Source organism: Penaeus monodon, chromosome 21 (genome assembly GCF_015228065.2).
Source record: "Penaeus monodon isolate SGIC_2016 chromosome 21, NSTDA_Pmon_1, whole genome shotgun sequence".
Classification (NCBI taxonomy): Eukaryota; Metazoa; Arthropoda; class Malacostraca; order Decapoda; family Penaeidae; genus Penaeus; species Penaeus monodon.
In genome coordinates, this window is record NC_051406.1 from 44,718,684 (window position 1) to 44,719,311 (window position 628).

At 38.5% G+C, this 628-nt stretch overlaps 1 protein-coding gene across 2 annotated transcripts in view; it reads right to left on the minus strand.

Moving 5' to 3' along the window:
* The window catches only part of LOC119586525 (neurotrophin 1-like), a 28,112-nt gene that overhangs the window by 15,711 nt on the left and 11,773 nt on the right, over positions 1-628 (minus strand). The window contains exon 3 of one of the 2 annotated variants that reach the window (XM_037935279.1): positions 2-82. The exons of the other annotated variant lie outside the window; for it this stretch is intronic. Coding sequence (XP_037791207.1) covers positions 2-82 — 81 coding nt within the window. The remainder of the gene's footprint in view (position 1; positions 83-628) is intronic. 2 annotated transcript variants of the gene reach the window in all.

Consider the following 628-nt stretch of genomic DNA (forward strand, 5'->3'; position numbering starts at 1 on the left):
ACATGCACCTCGACTGGCAAGGGGGGGACAGGCACTCCCACGCCAAGGGAAACTCCTACTGGTCCTGGTACAGTCAGGTGGGCTGGGGGGGGGAAATGTCGTAAAGAAAAAAAAATGTATTGGATGAGATACTGATGGTTACATTACCCTTACTTTATACGTTTATTCACAAAATAGTTACCATGATAGGTCTTTTTTTTATTAACGTGTGAGTACCTCAAGGTTAGTTTAATATTTTTCCAGTGTATTTTCCGTGAATAATGTCCATTCACAAAAGAGTCACTGTTATGTTTATTTTTGCTGGTTAACGTTTGACTGGATTAGTAACTAATGGTCTGATTAAATTACAAAAAGTTACCATAAGGTTAATTTTGCTGTTTAACTTTCTGGAATATACTTATATGCCTTTGTATGTGGCAGAGATTTGTTATTGATTAGCTTAATGGTTATTAATTAGCCAGTTCAGAGCGACCCGCGCTGCCCCAGCCAAACCAGGCGAAGGTACTCGCAACATCATGTGAGACAAAATGTCCTCGATATGAAACACTTATCACTTTCTTTCCAATACATGAATGACTGTTTGAAAATCTATAAATTATTATATATGATTTTTTTCCCCCCCCCCCCC